This window comes from Xiphophorus couchianus, chromosome 9 (genome assembly GCF_001444195.1).
Source record: "Xiphophorus couchianus chromosome 9, X_couchianus-1.0, whole genome shotgun sequence".
NCBI classification, from domain to species: Eukaryota; Metazoa; Chordata; class Actinopteri; order Cyprinodontiformes; family Poeciliidae; genus Xiphophorus; species Xiphophorus couchianus.
In genome coordinates this window covers 10218176-10237375 of record NC_040236.1, presented here as the reverse complement: position 1 = coordinate 10237375, position 19200 = coordinate 10218176, and the positions used below count along the sequence as shown (strand labels likewise).

General features: G+C 37.5%; 2 protein-coding genes across 3 annotated transcripts; both read left to right on the top strand.

Annotated features, from left to right (window-relative positions):
* The first annotated feature begins 425 nt into the window (after positions 1–425).
* Positions 426–5461, top strand: zranb2 (zinc finger, RAN-binding domain containing 2). Of its 2 annotated transcripts, XM_028027713.1 has the most exons (10): positions 426–599; positions 1127–1179; positions 1268–1376; positions 1467–1549; positions 2170–2246; positions 2360–2509; positions 2588–2739; positions 3177–3236; positions 4305–4454; positions 4671–5461. In XM_028027713.1, exons 1-10 carry the CDS (start codon positions 544–546, stop codon positions 4726–4728), a joined length of 948 nt encoding a protein of 315 aa, XP_027883514.1. In that variant the 5' UTR covers positions 426–543; the 3' UTR covers positions 4729–5461. The 2 variants fall into 2 exon arrangements, with proteins under 2 accessions (XP_027883514.1, XP_027883513.1); XM_028027712.1 differs by having other exon boundaries at positions 4305–5461.
* A 1920-nt stretch (positions 5462–7381) lies between these two features.
* ptger3 (prostaglandin E receptor 3 (subtype EP3)) lies at positions 7382–13207 on the top strand. The gene is made up of 2 exons (XM_028027711.1): positions 7382–8565; positions 10680–13207. Exons 1-2 carry the CDS (start codon positions 7762–7764, stop codon positions 11004–11006), a joined length of 1131 nt encoding a protein of 376 aa, XP_027883512.1. The 5' UTR covers positions 7382–7761; the 3' UTR covers positions 11007–13207.
* Positions 13208–19200: the final 5993 nt, after the last annotated feature.

Sequence of the window (19200 nt, the reverse complement as noted above, 5' to 3'; positions counted from 1 at the left end):
AGGCATGCATACTAACTAAACAAATGTCCAGTCTTAACGTCATTATTCAAAGGTTGATTTTTTTTTTTTTTTTACGTATTTTATATGGCTTATAAATTACTGATTAGGTATGCAAACCATGAAGCAACATTGTACTACATGAATAAAATTAAAAGTAGAAAAATAAAACCTTTCGCGTTAAGTCGTTTCTTTTAATGATGATCTGTTCTTTGTGAATGTTATATTTACGTGTTTTCGGAAATATTACACTCACAGTGTTTTTGGCCATGCTGTTTACAGAATGTGTAGCCTTCATTCATGACCTTAAATTATATTTTCAACAATACTCCTTAGAAAATTACAAGGTTGTTTGTCTTATAAAAATGTAGCCACCATGATGTTGTTTTTTTCGAGCTACAAGAAGTGCAATGTGAGTTTTACGAGTTGCTATAGGACACATGAAGGCATCAGTAGAGGGAGGCGTTGACTCAAGCTAACCGCTGCTGCCGCTGCATGAACCATCCGTGATCTCTGCACACTGTTACTGAGCCAAAAGGCACAGAAATGTCGGGGAAGAGTTTTCGTGTCAGCGACGGGGACTGGATTTGTCCCGATAAAAAGTAAGACTGGTGATTAAAAAACGCTTTAGAGACTTACTTTTATCAGGAGGTATGAATTGGTTTAGAAGCGTGGCGCGGGCCTTCTAGCATGTAGCTCATGCTAACGCTGGAAAATGAAACACAATTGTTACTTTTTTGCTTCTATCATGATAACTTTGAACATTGTAGGCACAGTAAATCACTTGAATGTTCAACTAGTCTACAGGGTGGTTTTATTTGTAAATGTTGCTGATCGGCGCGGGCTATCAAATTAGCATACTAGCTGTTAGCTTGCGTGGGTAGAAACACTGTTGTATGCGATGTTTACATTATTGTCGTACATCAACAATTTTCATGCTTACTCGGGAGTATCATGTTTCCAGCAAGCTCAGTTTAAATATGACAGACGGGTGCAGATGTCAGCGCTAGACCTTTTGGCCCAGTGTTTCTATACTAAGACTGCTAGCTTAGCCTGCACGAAGACATGAATGATCCTGTCTTGTTGCTTGGCGTGCTCATGCATGGATTATGTATTTTTTTTTTTCCAGATGTGGTAATGTGAACTTCGCTAGAAGAACGAGTTGCAACAGATGTGGCAGAGGTGATGTTTTACTCTGCTGCAACAGTTAATTTATTTCGTTTTTGTTTAAGAAGTGTATTTTAATAAAGCTGATGTTTGGTGTCAACAGAGAAAACCACAGAGGCCAAGATGATGAAAGCAGGAGGAACAGAAATTGGCAAAACTCTGGCTGAGAAGAGCAGAGGCCTCTTCAGCGCAAATGATTGGCAGTGTAAAACGTATGAGCATAACGTGAACATTTTTGTGTTATAAATGCACTTCTACATTCATTGCCAAATAAAATGTTTTGTTTTCTCCTTTGCTTAAAGATGTGGCAATGTGAACTGGGCTAGGCGATCAGAGTGCAACATGTGTAACACTCCTAAGTACGCCAAGCTGGAAGAAAGAACAGGTTCTGCTGGAATTTATAAAAATTTGTCATTAGTTTTATAAAGTCTACTGCAGAAATATTCAGCTTTGACACTTTGTCACAGTACAACAACAGGCATTACGTCTATTAAGATCTCAATCTTTATTGAGATTTTGATAGGATGCAAAATAGCTCAGAATGTTGAAATGGAAGAAAAGGAATGCATAGTTTTCAAATCTTTATTTTTACTAATAAAATGTTAAAAGAAATGCATGCATGTGTATCACACTCCCCTGTATCACTACTTAGTGGAGTTGCATTTTGCCTTAATTATAGCTGCAGCTTTTTTGTTATGTTTGTGTGAGCTTTGTGCCTCTAGAAATTGAAGTTTTAACACATTCTTCTTTGTATTTTAAGTAGAATGCCATCTCGGTGGACAGCAAATTGTTTCACAAACATGGAAAAACATTTGCCAGTTTCCTTCTACATATTTATATATATTTAGCTGGTTTGTCACAGAAAATCCAAAGGCTTGCATTCAATAATATGGTTGTATTGTGACAAAATGTGGGGGGAAAAAATCAGTCCCTCTGAATATTTTTGCAAGGTCTTTTTGTTGTTGAGTAACATTCATTTACACATCCTGGTTAATTTAATGGCAGGTTATGGTGGAGGGTTCAATGAAAGGGAAAATGTGGAATACATCGAACGGGAGGAATCTGATGGTGAATATGATGAGGTGAGTACTGGCTTCAGCCTGGATATTAGCATGTTGATTTTTTTAAATATGTTATTAGCCTCATTTAAAAAGAATATTGATGTTTTGTTTTTGTTTTTTTCATTTTCCTGCAGTTTGGTAGAAAAAAGAAAAAATATCGTGGGAAGAGCAACAGCTCAAGTTCAGCAAAAGAAAGTGAAAAGAAAGAAGTGCCAAAAGAAGAAGATGAGGAAGAAGATGAGGAGGAGGAGGATGATGGTGACCTGTCAAAATACAAACTGGATGTAAGATTAGTGATTATGTATTCTAATAACTTTTATAGTGAGTGATTGGCAGTTCTGATGAAAGACATTTATGTACAGGATGATGAGGACGATGAAGATGGGGATCTGTCAAAGTATGATCTCAATGCCAGTGATGAGGATGAAAAGCCAGCCAAGAAGAGTGGCAGCCACTCCGGTTCCTCGCGCTCTACCTCGCGCTCTTCTAGCTCCACCTCTCGGTCGAGGTCCAGGTAAAAGGGTACAGGTCAAGGGTAACCCCAGGCAAAATGTCAGTATCAGCTCAATCTTCCTTTTGATTTAATGATCAGTATCGGTACATTTCTTAGAATGCCAATATGTTGTTTCCCCCTTTTCTCTCATCCCCTTCCCATCGGCAACAAAATGCCTGATGTTCATAGCCAGCTGTCTTTGTTGTTGTTTCTAAATGCTTGGGACTTAGAGAACAAAAATGCAGACTGGCTTTTAGAAGTTCATGGCTTTCCATAGATTTATCTGCACCATTTATGTGAAATTAACATTCATGGGGACTCTCTTTTTCTATTTTGAGGGCTATTATTTTTCTTGAGTGTTTCTGAAATGAGACTAAGTCACATTACACTTTGAAGTATAACTGTGTTCTGTATTTAAAAAATATTGGAAAGGTTTTGTTGTTTTGTCTGTCTTTCAGGTCCCGTTCTAGAAGTACTTCCAGTTCCAGATCTGGATCTCGTTCGAGATCTCACTCCAGGTGAATGAGGTGACATGCACTCTCTCCCTTTAGAGAGAGAGAGCGTATGTGTGGGGCACAATGTCCCCTCACAGTCTTACTCCTAGACACAGTTTCTAGAAGATTTTATTTCAACTGATGTAGTCAAACCCAAGACTGTAACTTATATATATGGTGTTTGGTTGTATTGATTTTTATGACTCCTGTGGCCCAGATGTCCACATCAACATGTGGGGTATTTATCACACCTCTCTCAAGAGTGATGCCTACTTGACTCACAAGACTAATATTAAGAGGATACATTTGTCCTGAATGTAAGGGAAATGTTATCAGGGTACAGGTACCCTGTAAGGCATCTTGGGTCAAATATCAACAGCACTGTTAATTTTTAAGCACTTTGCCTTGCAAAAGTATTTATACCTCCTGAACTTTACCACAGTTTCTCATGTTACAAAACTAAATGTATTTTGTTGCCATTTTGGGAGATGAAAATCTCTAAAGTATAGTGTTCTAGACAAAAAAAAACATCCTGTTCAAACAATTCTCTTTTTAAAGCTGTGAAATTAGTAATTTTAGTTCACCTGTCTGTGAACTAAAATGACAGACAGGTGCACTGACCTCACACACTGAGGTCTGTGGCTGTAGCACAACAAAACATGAACAAGGGGGATACATACTGCTGTACATAGCAAGATGTGACTATCCACCTAAACTGACTAATTAGATAAGAGGCTGATGAGTCCATGGCAACTGTGATGGCTCGTTAGAAAGCCTAAGAAAAACATTGACATGCTGAAAAGGTTGTAACTACCTCCAGGAAGAGAACTAAAACATGCAGGATGCCGGCCCTCGAGGACCGACTGGGCACCCCTGATTTAGAGCTTACTTTGGGTTGGTCTATCATATAAAATTCCATTAAAACACACTGAGGTCTGTGGTTGTAGCACAACAAAATGTGAACCAGGGGGATAAATACTGCTGTAAAGCACCATATGTGCTCTTGAAGCAGAGAAGTCTGATAAATACTCACACCTGTGGGAACCGGTTTTGGTTTTACTGACCCCAGTGCTTGGTGTATTCCTCCAAAAGATCGAGCTCCAGGTCTGGGAAGGGCTCCTCTCCCCAGAAGAGGTCCCGCTCACCGTCGTCCTCACCAGAGAGGAGACAAAAGCGAAGTCGCTCCAGGTCTTCATCTGGAGGAAGAAAACGAAGACGCTCTAGATCACATTCGTCCGAAAGGTTTGGGTTTCTGTGGAATACCACAATGGCACTGATTATAATTAGACCTCTGTTGGATCGCTTACGGGTGATCAGATTTACAAACTTATGCTCACATTTTGCCATTGTGTAATGGTTTTTATAACATCTGTTTACCTTGCTTCATGTATACACGATGCGCCCATGGCTGACTCTGCTGACCTTGTCGTTCTTCCCACGATGTTTGTGTGATTTCAGGCGCAGTGGCCATTCGTCTGGATCGTCTCTCTCTAGCTCCAGTTCTAAAAAGAAATAGCTTTCTTACAGCCTCATAAACCAGTAAAGTTTAGTGGAAGTGCATGTCGTGTTGCAAACACAACCACCATACACCTTCAGTATGCTCTTCATTGTTATAACCTCTCAAAAGTCTTACTTCTAAGCATCAAGAAAAAAAGGCAATTACTGTCATTACGTATGTGCTCCCTTTTTTAAAAAAAAAAAAACAACACATATCTGGAGTGTTTGTAACTATTGATGTCCAATAAAAAAATGTTTGGTCCTAATGAGAAAAAAAAATTAAGTGTAAAGGGTGTACTCCCTTTGAAAATCAATTTTGCCTAAAATATTTGAGAGCATTTCGCTCTGGTCATGTGTGGAAGAACTGGAGCAAATTTTGTTTTTCTTTTCATATTCTCAACCATCAGTTTAGGATAGCTGAAATGTAGCTATAATTTGGAAGGGGTTTTTTGGGGGTTGGGAGGTTGTTTCAAGGTAAGTATACTTTTTGATATTGTCTTAATTAAATAAATTTTACATTCTTGGGTTAGGGTTGAGGTTTAACTGTACTTATTTCTCCCTTCACAATTATTTTGGCTTTGTTCAAAATGATTCCCCTGCTTTTGCCACCCGGGGAAAAGACTTTTTAATTTTCTGCTCCAGTTCAGTGTAGCACAAACTGCTAAAAGTTGTGATTAAAATGTGACATCAGTCTTTTTAGGAGTAAAATGACTAAAATGTACACATGTAAATAAAAACTTGTCAACCTTGAATCTTGATAATAGTATTTATTCAATGACATTATTTTACTCTGTGTTTTGTGAAAAATATTGAAAAAAGCAGGTTTTTAATTAAATATATGGTTAACCCTGAAAATTTTATGTTGGTGTTGCAAGTCAATATATTGTCTTATAACCAATTACATAATGATGAATTGGGCCAAAAGCTCTTGTTAGGTTATGTGGGCAAAATGTATTAATGTACTAGACTTTGTAAAGTTTAAACATTTGTTGTAGCAAACCTTATATTGAAGATATGGTAGACTTGTTTACTCCAGCTCTCCTGACCTAGAGAGCTTTTAAGCAAACCACTATGTTCTGTGAAAATTAACAATGTAGCAACAAAGACATTCAAGAAAGTGCCCTTAAGAACCAAGGTGTCGAATCACTGCTCAAACAGACACATTCACAACTGGATTTATACTTTTTTTTTTTTTTTAAGGTGACTATTTTAATATGGTTTCTTTTGCTAGGAACAGGAATCGGTTACTTTTGTAAAGTCATGTTCACCCTGATATCAGTTTTATATGCAATATATATTCAGCATGTGAATAGATGAACGAATGTGAAACTTTTGGGTTCTCTGCACTTGATAAAGTGCTGTACAAGTATAGGCCGTTTACCATATATTGAACGTTTTAAAAGTTAGACTTAAAATTGTATATTCAGTAAAAAAAAAAAAAATACACTCGGATTTCATGGTATCTACTCTTGCAGATCCCAGTGTGATCAACAGGTGGCAGGTTTTCTCGAGTTAAAATGGATCGCTACTCACTGAGACAACTGATTAAAAGTTAAGGTTCTGGGGGGGAAACGAAGTGATGCGTCTAAGTTTAAAAAAAAATGGATCAGTTTATTTCTTTGCTTTGTTTTTCTTACGGCTGACGAACTCAAATTTTGATTTCTCAAAATCGGAATTATACGAAACACCATTAAAAATTTACTTCTGTGCAGAGATATTGTCTGTAATCATGTGGAAGACTGTATGCTTAATGGTAAAGCAGAGGGTGAGTAATGCTAGATGAGTTGGCTGGATATAGGAAAGTTGCGTCAAAAACCCTGAGATTTGTAAAACAATGGTCACTTCAGACTACAGGAAGATATTTGCAAGGCGTGGACAGATTCTGCAGTCGTTCCTTTCTGGGTATGAGCTACAACTACTCCGTTCTTTGCGTTAAGCCACTCTTGATTCAAGAGACATTTTCAAAAGGATCTTGGGCCAAGCAGAAAAACCGAATGGTCCAAAATCCTGTTTTCAGATCAGTGTAAATTGTGCAAATTCCTTGGGAAATTAGTCTGGAGGAAGAGCGAAAAGTGAGATTGCAGACTGCTCCAGGGTGAAGCTTTAGTCAGTGATGCTTTTGGGAAATCTCTTGATCATCTGAATCTACTTGGATATTTTGGAGCACTTAAGCCTGGATTGCTTGAATAATTTAATTCAGATCTTTTTAACACGTGGATCAACTCCATGCCACGCTGCAATGATGCTTTGGTTCATGCAAATTGAGCTCCCACTAAGTAGTGAGTTCATGCAGTTCAGATATGATTTTAGAAGAATGACTTTTCTGTTACTTTCTGATCCAATTTTCTAAGAAACAATTTTTTTTTGTTTGATTTTTATTAGCTGTGAGCAATGATCATCAAACGACAGAAGTTAGATCTTGAAATTTCATGTGTAGTAAACATATTGTGCTCACTATTTGAAATATGTGAAACAAATGAACAATTTGGATAATATGTTGAAATACATCTTGTTTTAATATAAACAAAGAGGAAAGTTGCGAAAGTAATAGATACAATTTTTTTGTTGTTGTTGCTAAATTCTCTAATTGCCTTAGAATAGAGATGAATGTGAGCCTGTAATCATTTATTATGCATAAATATTTGATATTTTAGGTAATATAAAATATATTACCTAAAATGTGCCTTTTTCTTACTGCACTCAGATGATTGATTCATGCTGAAGAAGATTTTCAAATTGTTCTCATCCTTAGAGCCTATACATGCTAGGTCAAATAACGCGAGAAAGCCATAGCCAGAACTTAAAGAATAGTTCCTTTAACGTATGTTAATTAATTATTCATTTTTACTGGCACTGTCAGCTCCCTGCTCGCTCTTGACGACAAGTAGTCCCGCCTCCAGCGCGTAAAGCAATATTGCGCCTTTACGCACTGTCCTCACTTAGAGAAGCGGGGACCTAAAGAAGATGCTGTTCGTATTCAGGCGAGATACTCGCAGCATTTAAGATCATTGTTCCCTCAAGAATTGCCGTGGACAACCCAGAGGCTGCAAAAATGACTGCTAAAGCCACAAGGTGCACCAACGCTTCCATCCAAGTTTGCGAAAACAAGACTAATGCCGGTGGGAATGTATCTGTTGGATTTCCAATATCCATGATGGTCACTGGCGTAGTTGGCAACTCTTTGGCTCTCATTCTGGTGTACATATCATACAGAAAAAAGGAAAACAGAAGAAAAAAGTCTTTCTTACTTTTCATCGGATCTTTGGCTTTGACAGATCTGTTCGGACAACTTTTGACCAGTCCGGTTGTTATATCAGTCTATCTGGCTGATTTGAACTGGTGCGCAATTGACACTACTGGGAAGCTGTGCAAATACTTCGGTGTTTGTATGACAACTTTCGGGCTGTGTTCTCTCTTTTTGGCCAGCGCCATGGCTTTAGAAAGGGCCATGGCGATAACAAACCCCCATTGGTACTCTAATCACATGAAGACAAGCATGACAAAGCTGACACTGGCTGCCATATGGTGTCTTGGGTTTCTCTTTTCTCTGCTGCCTATTGCGGGGATCGGGGAGTACACGAACCAGTGGCCGGGCACCTGGTGCTTCATCAGCACCGGGAAGAGTGAGGCTCCTGGCAATGTGTTTTTCGCCATCACTTTCGCTGTTCTTGGGATTTTCTCGCTACTTGTGACACTATCCTGCAATGTGATGACTATCAGAGGTTTGATCATCCGGTGTAAAACAAAGACTGGTGCATCCCAGTCTTCAAAGCAGTGGGAGCGTCTTACCACGGAGACTGTCATTCAGCTCTTAGGAATCATGTGCGTCCTGATTATTTGCTGGTCTCCTCTGCTGGTAGGTTTTATTTCAGGCTACTGCCGCCTTTCCTTTAACAACCTTTTTTTTTTTAAACTCTGTTATTTAGTAAAGTCCCTTGATGCTCAGTTAAATTAACCAAAGATTTTCGGTTGGCTCTTTTTATGTGATGGAGTGCCTTTTAGCAACAGATTAAGAGCTTTGCGTCTCTGGAGATGCTCAGATTTCTCTGCAGGACAGCTAAAGGAGCAAAAGCAGACTTGTGACTCCAACACATAACCTACAAAGCCTTCCAAAAGTATTAATATCCTTTGAACATGTTCACATTTTATCAGGTTACAACAACAAAAATGCATTTTATCAGGATCTTCTAACAAACTGTGCTGCATAAGTGAAATTGCTAGCAAATAAAAATCTGAGATGTATTGCTTGTGTATATTTGGCTTCTTTTAGTCTGATGCCTCTAAATCCATTTACCTCCAAATAACAGGCCTAAATAAAGCCTAAAACTGATATAATATAATATGAATATAAATTCAACTGATCAGATGAGTTGTTGGGGAACATTAGAGAACAGTCAGCATTGCAACGACTAATAAACACAGTGGACAGCTCAGGGAGAAAGTTGCAGAGATGTTTAAAGCGGAGTTACCTTTGAATATCTCATTGAGCAGCATAACTTAATGCAATTTAAGTCAAAATTACAGACTATGGCACAACTGCTAAGCTGCAGAGACATTGCCATCCACCTAAATTATCAAGTAGAGTAAGGAGTGATTTATTAATCAGAAGAAACAACCAAAGCAACCATTGTAACTCTGGAGGAGCTGCAGAGAGAAACTCCAGCAGAGGTTCATGTTTCTGAAGAACAGACTTTAAACAAAAAGGTCACGACTTTAAACAGTGGTCATTTCTAAGGTCCTGTTATTAATATTAGAACAAGCTTAATAATTTGTCCTACGTTATTAAGCTTTGAACAAAGCTTAACAATGTTTTAAAATGAATCAGACGTGACTTGAAAACTGAAGTTCAACTGATGTAAGCTATTTTGCTAAGAAGACAATGTAAACATGGTAGAGATACAGGTTTCCAGTTGTGAAAGGGAAAACTGGATTTTTAAAGTGTTGACTTGGGAGGGCTGAATATATATGCACAGGACACTTTTCAAGTCTTTATTTGTGAGAAAATAAGGAAACTGTGTCATATTTCCGTTCCGTTTTATAATTCTGCACCATTTTGTGCTTGTAACATGACAATGTGAAAGGGGTGCAATTACTTTTGCAACTCACTGCGTGCTCTTTGTTTCACTTATCCGTCCAGTCGAACATCTTACACTTAGTTTTTTGTTGTTTCTGTTATGACTGGCTCAGGGTCATTACAAAAACGGGAGACCAAAGTGGGTCAAAGGAACCAAAGGAATATTTATAAAGCACATACAATATTTACAAAAACTATAATGGAATGTGAATGTTAGAATCAGTGGAGTAATGCAGATGCTTGTATGTGTTATGGATATGCATGTGCGAGTGTTGGAATGTGAAAGTAAAGATAAACTCAAGTGTGCATGAGGAGCAGAAGAAGTCCTATTAGCAGAGAACAATGCCACACCACTCATGCCAAGTGGAGTGGAGAGAAAGAGAGATTTTAAAGAGGAAACTGGCAGCCTTTTGCACTGTGGGGTCTGTCACAATGACCTGCACAGGGAAGAAACACAAGGGGCAGGCACACCACAAAGCTTAGGGTCATTACGGTTTCCAATTATAAAGTCAAACAACATCTCCATTCCATGATTTAGAAAAAAAATATATCTGTTTGGATTCATTTCAAATGCTACCACCATGTTTTGTATAGCGGGGTAGTCCACTTAAGATTCCTGTGAGAGGGTCTGGCCACTGCGCTATGAGGTCATGCATTGTCAACCACACCAGGGATATTAATAAAAGTCAAAGTACTTAGCAGAAAACCTGAATTCACAGATTGTAAGAGTTGCAAACCTTTCTTTTGTTAGATATCAATCGGAAAGCGATCAAATTAGACATTACATGCATGATTTCCTTCCAAAATATGTTTTGGAAGGTAATGTTTACCCAAACCATCCCTCTCTCCCTCCATAGCTTCTAGATACTAAAATATGTCCCAATGTTTCTCCTCAGTTATTGCTGCTGAGGATGATCTACAGCCAAGTATCCTCCCAAGAATGTAAGTCAACAAACACAACATCCATTTCCATCCAGAGCAAAGTTTCAAATCTCGACTGTGACTTCTTTCTGACCGCAATACGTTTGGCCTCCCTCAACCAAATCCTGGACCCGTGGGTCTACCTGCTCCTGAGAGAGATCCTTCTGCGAAAGTTCTGCATCATGGCCAATGCCGTCTCCAACTGCTCCGTAGAAGATCAGAAGGAGAGCCAGACAGCACTGGATGCTCTCAATAAACAGAATCAACATGGCAACAACATTTGTAAAGCAACAAGTAACTAAATCAGCGTTTGGCAATAATTACCATCCTATGACCTTTTGGTCAAAATGCTTTCAGAACTAAAGAAATAAAAAAGGAAAGCAAATAAGTGCATAACCTGCTACACTAGGACTGTGCAGTGGGATGCAGCTGAGCCTCCTGTACAGGTACAGGCATCTGTTTTGTTTAAAACACATTTCATAGAAGGGTACTGAACCAGCATGTGAATGCATGACTCTGCCATTCCTTAAATCTGGCTGCTGTGCGGCCATCAGAACTTTCTTGTGACTAAGGTTAATATAAACTTTTGATAGATGCAACATCTGCATGAGGGTTACTTCTGACTGATAACTCATTTGAGGCAATGGGTTGATTGTAAGACTATCTAATGTAAGTTTTGTTGAATGAAGAAGACTATGAGAAAAGTGCTGAAAATATGTTGTAAATAACTTTGCTTTCTCTTCTGTGATGCAGGTCATTTTGCTTAAGAAGCAATCATATATATTCTAAACTGGAGCCTATGGTTGAAAATACTGTTATTTATTAGTGTCTGTAAGATTTTGTCCTAATGAAGTTATCTGTCTGGTTCCACTTTTTGCAAATTTATACCTGCCTGCACATCGTGCTTCTTGACTACCAGCTAGGATTAATAAATGTGAAGCTTGGTTGGCAGGTCTCATCCTGAACATTAAATACATTGCACATGTAGACCATCTTCTGCAGTATTTGTTTCAAATACCCAAGAAACTGATAATAAAATGTTATGTTATGGAATGGCGTGTATACCTGCGGTGAGTGACATAATGAGGTCATGGCACAAAGCTACTTGTTAGGGAACTGTACAGTCTGAAACTTGTTGCAGACTGTACAGTATTTTCACCAGCCAGTTAATAACATGTTATGGTTTTATATTACATACGTCAAAGTAGGTGCACTGTATACAGTATGTTTAAAACTGACCACCACTTGAAATTATATTCATCATATTTAAATTGCTTTATGTATATGGATTTTTAATTAACATCTTGCCTGCAGTGGATAGTATCTGAAGTACAAATGTATATAAGTTTGTGGCAGAGGGTAGAGCCAATAGCTTGGTCAAAGAGGGCCTACATAAAAGGAGCTTAAAACTTAAAACCTCCTAAAACAAGTTCCAGCTCAACAGCATCATAGCAAATGTTTTTTATATACCTTTTAACATTGATAACACAAGGAGAAACGATTATTTACCCTGAAAAAGGAGGTTGGAGGTGGTGCACCAGCAGTGGCCTTCCTGTGTTACCGAAATTGGAATAAGTAAAGCATTTATACACTAAATTATTGTGGTGCCAAAGGAAGAAATACCAAAGTGCTATATGTGATTCTGTGTGGCGTTGGTCCCTTGTAAGAAACCAGCCTCTTGTTCTACGCTTTGCTTCGTACAGAGGGTCTGGGTTCTTGGCTGTTGACAAATTGCTTGCTTGAACTCTGTTGGGGTTTTTAATTTAACCCAGTGGCAAAGGTTTACCCATGATATATGTAATGTGCCAGTTTGATGCTACAAAGCTTGCCAGAAATTGCATTCTTTGTAAACCACTATCCTCCACTTAGAAGAGAGACACAGTTGAGGATATTTATATCTTGTTAACAGTTGACTGAATGGCTTCGTTCACTTCCTCCACAGCCATTGGTTAAACTGTAGGTAGAGTAGAATACTATAAAAGTGCAGAAACCTCTCCTTCTGTTCACTAATTGGTCGGGTTTAAATTTTATTGGAGGAATCCAATAAAATAAGAAAAAGCCCAATTATCGACGAAACTTATTGAGAGCCATGGAGGACATAAAAAGCCACAGGTTGTAGAGTCCTGAACTAGCTGTTAGCTTCAGTATTAATCAGCAAATCTGAATTTCGCAAAACTTATTAATTTCTCTACTGCAGGTAAGATATTTACATCTAAGACAATTACCTTTCAACAGTAACTCAAGTAAAATCCTGAACTGTCTAATTAGTTTTAATAATATAGACAACATTATCATACAAAAGCTTTTCTCATCTGAGGTTTGTCATATTGTTTTGTAGTTTTGACCGTAAATGAGGAAATTGGTTCGTATATTCATTTTACCTATGCTTTCATTGTTTCTATGTGTTTTGCATTGTACTTGACAGTTGACATCTTGTTAGGACTTTTAAAGTGAATATCAACTGACAAATAAAAAAAAAACATGAAAAGAAGCAGAAATGATACTGTGAAATGTACTGGTTACATTTTTGTTTATGTTCATACAGTATAGCTACTCATTTGTTTGGATGCTTTGGGTGTATCATAGTGTACTCTATTTTCTCTCAAAGTCAGCAGAATTTACTCCGTTTAATCCCCGTGCTCCTGCTAAACAGAGTTATTTATTCTCAGCTTTTACACACAAAGTGCAATTTGTCAAGAGGGCTCAGATGGAATCGATGTACCTTATAATGAGGTAGCTTGATCTCTGTCCCAACTCTCTAAACGTCAATATGAAAAAAAAAATAAGGGTAACTGTTGATATTGCAAAATGTGCCTATATTTTGACAGCTGTGTTGTTCAGATATTTGATATTATATTTCTAGAGTGGCATCATTTTGACACTATACATAATTTCTTCATGTCTGGAAAAAGTGAGATTGACATAAGACATGTCACGTTCCTGGTTCTAGCAGTTAACCCACCTCTCTGCCTCCTTTGCACATCAACCAATCAGATTAGGCTAATGTGCACCATCATCCGTGCCTGGTTTTGCCTTTGCCTTTTAACTGTGAGAAGACACACAAGCTCAGTGATAATGACCCTATCGGAAATTGTTATCTCTGAAAGCGATGTGAAAGATGAGGATTTTTTTTTTTCCCTGTTTCCAAATAACTGTTAATTTGCTGAGAAAAACAAAGCCAATCTGGGCTTGTCTTGTGCTAGTTGTAAATACTGTTTGCTAAAACCTGTTAGATGAGAGAAAAAGAATCAGAGGTTAAGAGAAATGAAAACATTTTACTCCATAATGAATCAATAGTCATGATTACTATAGATTTCATTGCATTATGTAAATGTGTTTTTGAAAGAATAATGTCTTCCTCAGCAATTACTCAGTTTCACTACATATAAATGGATTCGCTTTGGTGTAAGTGGTTTTCACCTGAATTAATATTGAAACTAATTGAGCGTGTGGCGTGGCTGTGCATTAGCAACATTTATCCTGAGCAAATGTCCACCTGCAGCAGCTAACATGTACGCAAATGGGAAGCTCTGTGCTTTGTGTTTTACATTTAAAATAATGAATATTAATAATGTTTCAGGATACAACCTAATCACATTACACTTGAAGCTACAACATTTAATAGCTTCAGTCATACCAAAGCTTCTTGATAAAATGAATTAAAATAAGGAATATGCCCTTAAAGCATCCTACTGTGGAAGGGAAAGTGTGAGGATTGTAATTAATTTGACCAGATGGATGTAGTAAGATGCAATATTTACTGAGACCATTTCCTGTTGTACTGCAACACAGTTTTGGTCATGAATTATGTATGAATATTTGATCCAAGGTCTACCCGAGGGTATTATGGGATGAGAATATCAAGAAATCCTCTTTATGGACCCACAAAGCTCAGAGATAATGTTTGTCCTTACTTAGAGATTTACCAGAAATGTACTTAATATATATTTATAAATTATTCTGTCTCACTATGACCCATTTGCCTTTTGTTTCAATACCGTAGAAAAACTTAATTCCGTGGGGAAATTATGCTTAAACGTCTACTTAGTTTATATTGTATAAACACAGTTTGATCTTTAAGCAAGGCAGGCTGCCACAAATGTTTTGGACATGTAAAAAATCCCCCTGTATGTGTGTCACCGCTTGTACATGTCATGCATACCCAACATGTGCATCACTGCTGCAGAACTGCTACACCCATGACTCAGAAACAGCCTAATAATATTACTAGCTCTCAGACAATTATATGTTGTCTTCATTCAAGAAGATATACTCACCTCGGCATACTTCACACTTGAAACTGAAAGTAAATGTTTCAGATTATTTAAGTTAATGCTTATCTGACCAAATAGGGACATTCACGGAGCATTAAAGTTTGCTTTGTAAGTGAGTCGTTGATCCTTAAATATGTAGAAAAAGCAAAAAAGTGATATCAAAGCAAAAGTAATGTTCCTGGTAATGATGCAACTTCACAGTGAAATCTGCACTTGCAAAGATGTAAGGAGATTTTAAATTTTGCAGAAATTCCCCCTCACTTCCTCACATTTCAGCTTGTGTAGCAAGAGTCTTTCAATGTGCCAGTATATGCAACATGCCACAAAAATGTATCTGTAAACAGTGATTATCATTGTTTTGGAGAACAGCGATAATCATCCTTGACTATAAGAATTACTACGTTTGAGTCTGTGACCTGATGAAATTATTTGTTTTTGTTGAAAGCAGGACAGTCCCGAGGGGCATTCACACACATTCATTCTGCACCAGCATTATTGGGAAGAGTGCAATTACATAATGACCAAATCCAGAAATGCTAGTTGGCCTGCTCTCAGACACTAATGCATGGGAGTGATTTACCGATTTCCTTATGACCTTGGTGTCTTGAGATTTTTTTGATAAGGAGAGAATGTCTGACAAGAGTGTGGTTGAATGATGCGTCTTAAAGACTGATCCACTTTGGTTTAATATCTTTAACATGCAGAATACTAGATGGATTAGTCAAATTCTAAAATGTAGTAAATATGTATTGTATGTATAGCATTAATTCTCCATCTGCAAGAAAAAATGCCATAACTTTATCTTTCCATTTGTATTTGTCATGTAAACTGGTTTCCTACAAAATGATCCTGTTCTTGTTTATAAGAAGAACTAGATAGGACATTTTGTTTTACTTTTCTAATTTTGCTGGTGGCATAAAAATCATAAACATTTTACAGATAATGCACATAATGACCTGTTTTCAGAAACTATGTTAAATAAACAACCAGAAAAGACAGAAACGTAAGATGCACCAACAGGAAAGTGCTCCTTAAGTCCATTTTTAAGAGCAAACATGGATTTTCTGTGCGCAGAGAAACACGTTTGTCTAAACCTATGTGATCAAATGCCACAGATGTTTTTGTGCACATGATGCCTGTGCATACCACTGATCAAAGTTCTCTAAATTACAAAAACATCTTTGAAAAGGGTTTTTATATGAGGGCTGCATCCCACTTCAATTCTTTCTTTGTTTTATTTCTTATGCACTGAGTGAGCAACGCTGTAGACTTGTGCAATCGTGTGTCATTTTTATCTTCAAAAGGCTTATGTAATTCCTTGTTGAAATGAAAATAGAAATGACTGTCTTTTCCAGACAGGTGTTTCCTGATATCTATGTCTCTGTTCTGTGTCAGTCCAACATATAGCCCTCCTTTTAGTCATTATGTAATCCTTCAAATACAATAATCCCAAATAACAAGAAAATAGAAATTAATCAAGTTCTTTCACAAAGTGCAGTAAAAAGCAAAAGACACACTGTTGAACTTTGTGTGTTTTTGTGCTAAACAATATGACGTGGATGTAATTTTCTTCTTCTAAATATATTCAACTTTGTGAATGTATTTTGCTGCTGGCCACTGAAAAGCACATGTAGGCTTCTTGTTGTTTACGTATTGTGTTTCTAATGGGCTAATAAAAAGATCAATGTGGTATTAACAGTGTGCACCGATGGTTTGTTTGCATGAATTTCCTTTTTTGCTGCACTGACATTATCTTGTATCATGCAAAAGGTTAAAGCTCAGGCAGTAACAAAATCCCCTGAAAATAAATCTCTTTTGCTTGGACAACAGAAACCACCTTGTAGTCAGGGGACGAAACACTTCCTCTTTCACTAATGAAGATAAATAATGCAAATGCTGAAACATGCTGAAGTGACCTGGTTTGTCAGCTTCAATATCATTTTTGCCATAATAAGCATTAAACGAGAATAGATGAGAAGCCGTAATAAATTTCGATTACTGACGTGTGTCTCTATAATTGTATAACCTATGAGTTTATTTATTTCAATTAAAAAGAGATAAAAACTCTACAATTTGTCTGGACAACCAAACCACAGATTTTATTTAAAACAAAAATGTTACATTATGGGTTGGTGTCCTCCAACTATTAGATGTGTCACTGGCCCGACACACTCAAATCAAATGGCTGAATTACCTCATCAGTATGTAGTGAAGTTCTCCAGAGTCCTGCTAATAATGTCATTATTTAGCTCAGGTGTGGTGAAGCAGAGACACATCTAAAAATTAACAGACATGGCATTTGATGTCTGGATTTGAGGACTCCTTACTTAGACAATCAAGGGGAAGACTCCTAACCACACAATTGCTCAGCAAACAGTAATTGACACCCACTACATGTAGGGTAAACCTCAGTCATTTTTTTTCCAAAAGTGGTTTTGGCAAAAAAAAGAAAAAAACAAATCACCACCTCCTTTTTGTCTGATGACTTAGGTAAAAAAAGAAAAAAAAAGTTTTGGAAAACGACAACTTTGGCCATTATTTTAGGAAGGCTATATATATATATATATATAGATATAGATACTTTCCATACAATTGACTTTGAGCTGAGCTCCTTATGCTAATACAATGTTCTCAATTCAGAGTGAAGGACATAGTCTAAAATGCATCAACCTTTCAACTGATGTGATTTTAAAGCCTGGAAACATCCTTAATCCATTTTCAGTTTTAAATTGAGCTCTCTTTAAGTAAGTCCTGAAGCAAAAGCATTATATCCAGACTTTGTGCAATTAGATTTGGGTTTGTTGACTGTCTATCCACTTAATTGGAGCAAACCCACTGTCATGTTCAAGAAGCCCGTCTGCAGAGATGTGCATTTTCTCGTATAGCAGATTTTCTCTCAAAAAGAATCACTTGAAATATATATTCAGTAGTATCTTGTCTTCCTCCCACAGTCCAAACATATGACTGTTAGATCAACTAATCTCAATTGTCCTTGAGATCAGTTGTGGATGTGTGCATCCATGGTTGTTTGTCATGTTTGTCTCTGTGTTGCCCTGTGATGGACTGGCAACCTGTCCAGGTTGTACCCCACCCCAATGACCATTGGAGACAGTCCCCCTCGTAACCTCACTGTCATGTTCCGTGTTTTTCTGTGTTTATTTCGAGTTTTCTGTGTCTCTGTGTTGATTACTCCCAGGTGTTTCTCGTTCCCTAATTACCCCGTGTGTATTTAGTGTCACCTGTGTCTCTGTGGGGTCCTCGTCTAATGTGTTCTGAGTCCTTCGTGTGTCCATTGGAAAAACCAGTTGCTACCGGCGTTGAGCCCTGGCTTCTGCTCAGTTGTGCTGAAACAGTATTTTTGGACTGTTTTTGACATTTATTTATTATTAAAACAACCATTATTCATCTCACCTGGGTCATCTGCGTCTGCCTCACCACCTACACCGCACCGTTCCTGACACTCACAAGGATAAGCGTGTTCGGATAATAGAAGGATGAAGTCTTTTGTCATTACATTCCTACATTTTCTTATCTAATATGGAAATCTGATTAAGGCGAGCAACACCAAGCACTGGAACACACTATCACAAAATCAAAGACAACCTGAAATATTAAGCTGACAGAGTAAAACAATGTCTTGAATGCTATTTGGAACAAATTGTAACTGCTGCTAAAGTGCTGCTGAAACAAGTCAAGCCTACTAAAACAAAGTGTGGTAAAGATTTATTTCTACTCTCTTGCTTGATTGTCAGCTGGGGAATTATGATTCAGCCCATCCTAGATAAAACTCACCAATGAATGGTTGCTTTGTGACCAACACTGAGTGCTGCATATCACCCCTCACTCAGAGTGTATCAGGTGAGAAGCTTCAAATAGCCGATGAATTAGGAGACAATAAAGTGAGAAGACAGCCTTTGATGTCTAGTTTGTGCTTTTTGAAGTAAATAGACACAAAAACTGAAATTTATTGCTGCTTTAAATGTTTTTTTTTCTTCTTTTTTTCACTGTTGGTTCCATGAGAATGATTATCAAAATATCTCAGAATATGTTTAAATGGCCGGTTTCATTGCTACCTAATGGTACCTGCACACTGGAGTAACGTATTTGATAATGGATACGTTTTATTTTTCAAGCATTATTTGTGTTTGTGATTCTCTGACTGTGTGTAGTGATGGATTTATAGTCAGAAAAGATGTGACTGTTATTATTATTGCAATAAATC